Here is a 2,414-nt window from a genome sequence, read left to right as displayed (position 1 = left end):
TGAGTGCCATGCATTACATCTACAAACATGTTTCAAATAAATGAGCTTTTTCTTTCCCTTACTTCCTGAGGTTAGCCAAGGTCTAAAGTAACACAGCTAGCAATTTCTTGTTTTTAAGAACGATGAGATACCTCTGCCATGGCATTTGTTATGACCTCCGGAATGGGTTCGCTAGTGTCACCTACTCCCAGGCTTATAATTTTTGCGTCGGGATACTTCAGAAGATGAGCTGCTCTTCTTCTGGCAACCTGAATGAAGTTGGGAGATTACCACTATCAAAACCCAAATCTATAATACGATAGCATCAACAAGAACAAAAATCAAAGAACGATGGCACAATTATACCTCAGGAAACAGATAGCCTGCTTGGAGCTTGGCTATGTTCGCATTCCGTGAAACCTTCGTTGTGTAAGCTTCATCAGAAAGCATCATCTTTTATTAAACCACTAGTAGGTTGAAATTTGAAAGTATTAGAAGCAGGGCGTTGGAGGGAGGACAGTACAAGTACCGGCGGCCGGAGAGCTGCTGACACAGCGTACATTAACGGGCAGCCTTCTCCTCGGCCAAAGGCTGCTCGACTTCGATGCCCTGCAAGCATGTCACCAGTCATCAGAATAACTCATTGAACTACCGAAGCGCGCAGTACGGTACCGGGGGTGCCTGAGAGAGAAGGAAGACGACGAAAGGAAGGGCATGGCAGTGGCTTTGGTGGCGGGTGAGGCGGTGGTTCCCGTCATCATCAGCGGCAGTGAGTCGATGAGGAGGGAGTTCGGAGAGCACTCAGATTGGCCGAGCTGTGTCGGGTCGGATGAGTCCACCAGCTCACTTCAATATAACATATAAATAACACATTTGAGCACTTAAATATAACATTCCAGCAATAAAAAACATATTTCAACATTTGATTATAACATTCCAGAAATAAATGTTTGAAGAAAATACATGGCAGGCTCGCCAACGCACTATAACAAATAAACAAACCACACAGCGTATGATCAATGGTAAACAATGCAATGCATGTCTGAAATAAATTACAAATGCTATGCAAATCTTAACTTCCATTGTGCACTTATCTTCCTGAAATATGCAATACATCCAATTTATTTCGGAGATGTATCGCATATTTGCATTGCTTGCAAATTTATCCATTGCAAGCAATGCAAATATGCCATACATCCAATTTATCCATTGCAAGCAATGCAAATATGCAATAAATCTCCGAAACAAATTCACAAGCATCCAGTTTATCCACAACATTCATGAAAAGCATCGAATCTGGCCAGAGCAGAGAAGAACTGAAGCAACTCGGCTGGAACAGAAGCAATTGCGTTTGTCCACTGCCATGTACAAATTTGATTGAGAGGGGGGAGAGGAGAGGGGAGGGGAACGGATTCCTACCTGGTCGCCGCCCTGATGGACTAGACGGAGAACGGGGCGGGGGGAAATGGGACGAGTCAGAGGTAGGACGGCGGCGGAGAAGATGGGGAGGAGGGGCGCCCGTATGTCTCGCGTTACGCGAGATGAGGGCAGCCTCTCGCGTCGCCGAGCTATACATGGGCCGCGCCCCAGCCGCGCGGGAAGTTCCAGCCTCGTTTTTTTTCGTTTTTTTCTTTCTGTTCTCTGTTTTATGTTTCCCTTCATTGTTTTTTTATGTTTACTTTTTTTATATACTTCAAAATATTCTAAATATATATATTAGAAAAAACACTCTATAAAAACATTCGAAAAATGTTGAACTAGAATTTAGAAAATGTTAAACAAGTATTTAAAAATGTTTAAAAATGTTGAACAAGTATTTAAAATTTTTAAATAAATATTTAAAATATTGAACAAGTATTTGAAAAATGTTGAATAAGTATTACGAATTGTTGAACAAGTATTTGAAAATGTTGAACGAATATTTGAAAATGTTGAAAAACTATTTTAAAAAATGTTGAATAAGTATTAAATAATGTTAAACGAGTATTAGAAAAATGTTGAACATGTATTTAGAAAATGTTGAATGATTATTAAAATGTTGAGCAGGTATCTAAAAAATGTTCAATAAGCGTCCGGACAGTGTTGAACGTGTATACAAAAAATGTTGATCATTTATTAAAAAATGTTTTTGACATATATGAAAATGTAGAGTGAAAACAAAAACAAACATAAAAAGACAAAAGAAAAACCAATAATTGAGAAGAAAAAAGAAAGCCAAGCAAAAAATGGAGGAGAAAAAAGAAAAAAAACTAAAGACAGACAACAAAGATGGAAAGAAAAAAACCAATAAAAACTAAGGAAAACGAAGAAAAACGAAAAAAAGAAATAAAACAGAGAATAAACAAGGAACAATGCGGCTTGTTTCGCGTTAACAACGGGCGCCCTACTTAGGGCATCTCCAGCCGTTCGGCCCCTCGAGGGCTTAAAATAGCGTC

General features: G+C 39.3%; 1 protein-coding gene across 2 annotated transcripts in view; it reads right to left on the bottom strand.

Annotated features, from left to right (window-relative positions):
• The window catches only part of LOC119328000 (probable LL-diaminopimelate aminotransferase, chloroplastic), a 6,992-nt gene extending 5,485 nt beyond the window's left edge, over positions 1-1,507 (bottom strand). The window contains exons 1-5 of one of the 2 annotated variants that reach the window (XM_037601045.1): positions 1,399-1,507; positions 661-825; positions 503-588; positions 346-413; positions 132-248 (exon numbers count right to left, since the gene is read on the bottom strand). In XM_037601045.1, coding sequence (XP_037456942.1) covers positions 132-248; positions 346-413; positions 503-588; positions 661-740 — 351 coding nt within the window. In that variant the 5' untranslated portion in view covers positions 741-825; positions 1,399-1,507. The remainder of the gene's footprint in view (positions 1-131; positions 249-345; positions 414-502; positions 589-660; positions 826-1,398) is intronic. The other variant, XM_037601046.1, reaches the window with a different exon arrangement.
• Positions 1,508-2,414: the final 907 nt, after the last annotated feature.

Source organism: Triticum dicoccoides, chromosome 7A, assembly GCF_002162155.2.
Source record: "Triticum dicoccoides isolate Atlit2015 ecotype Zavitan chromosome 7A, WEW_v2.0, whole genome shotgun sequence".
NCBI lineage: Eukaryota > Viridiplantae > Streptophyta > Magnoliopsida > Poales > Poaceae > Triticum > Triticum dicoccoides.
This window is presented reverse-complemented; position numbering and strand designations above follow the sequence as displayed.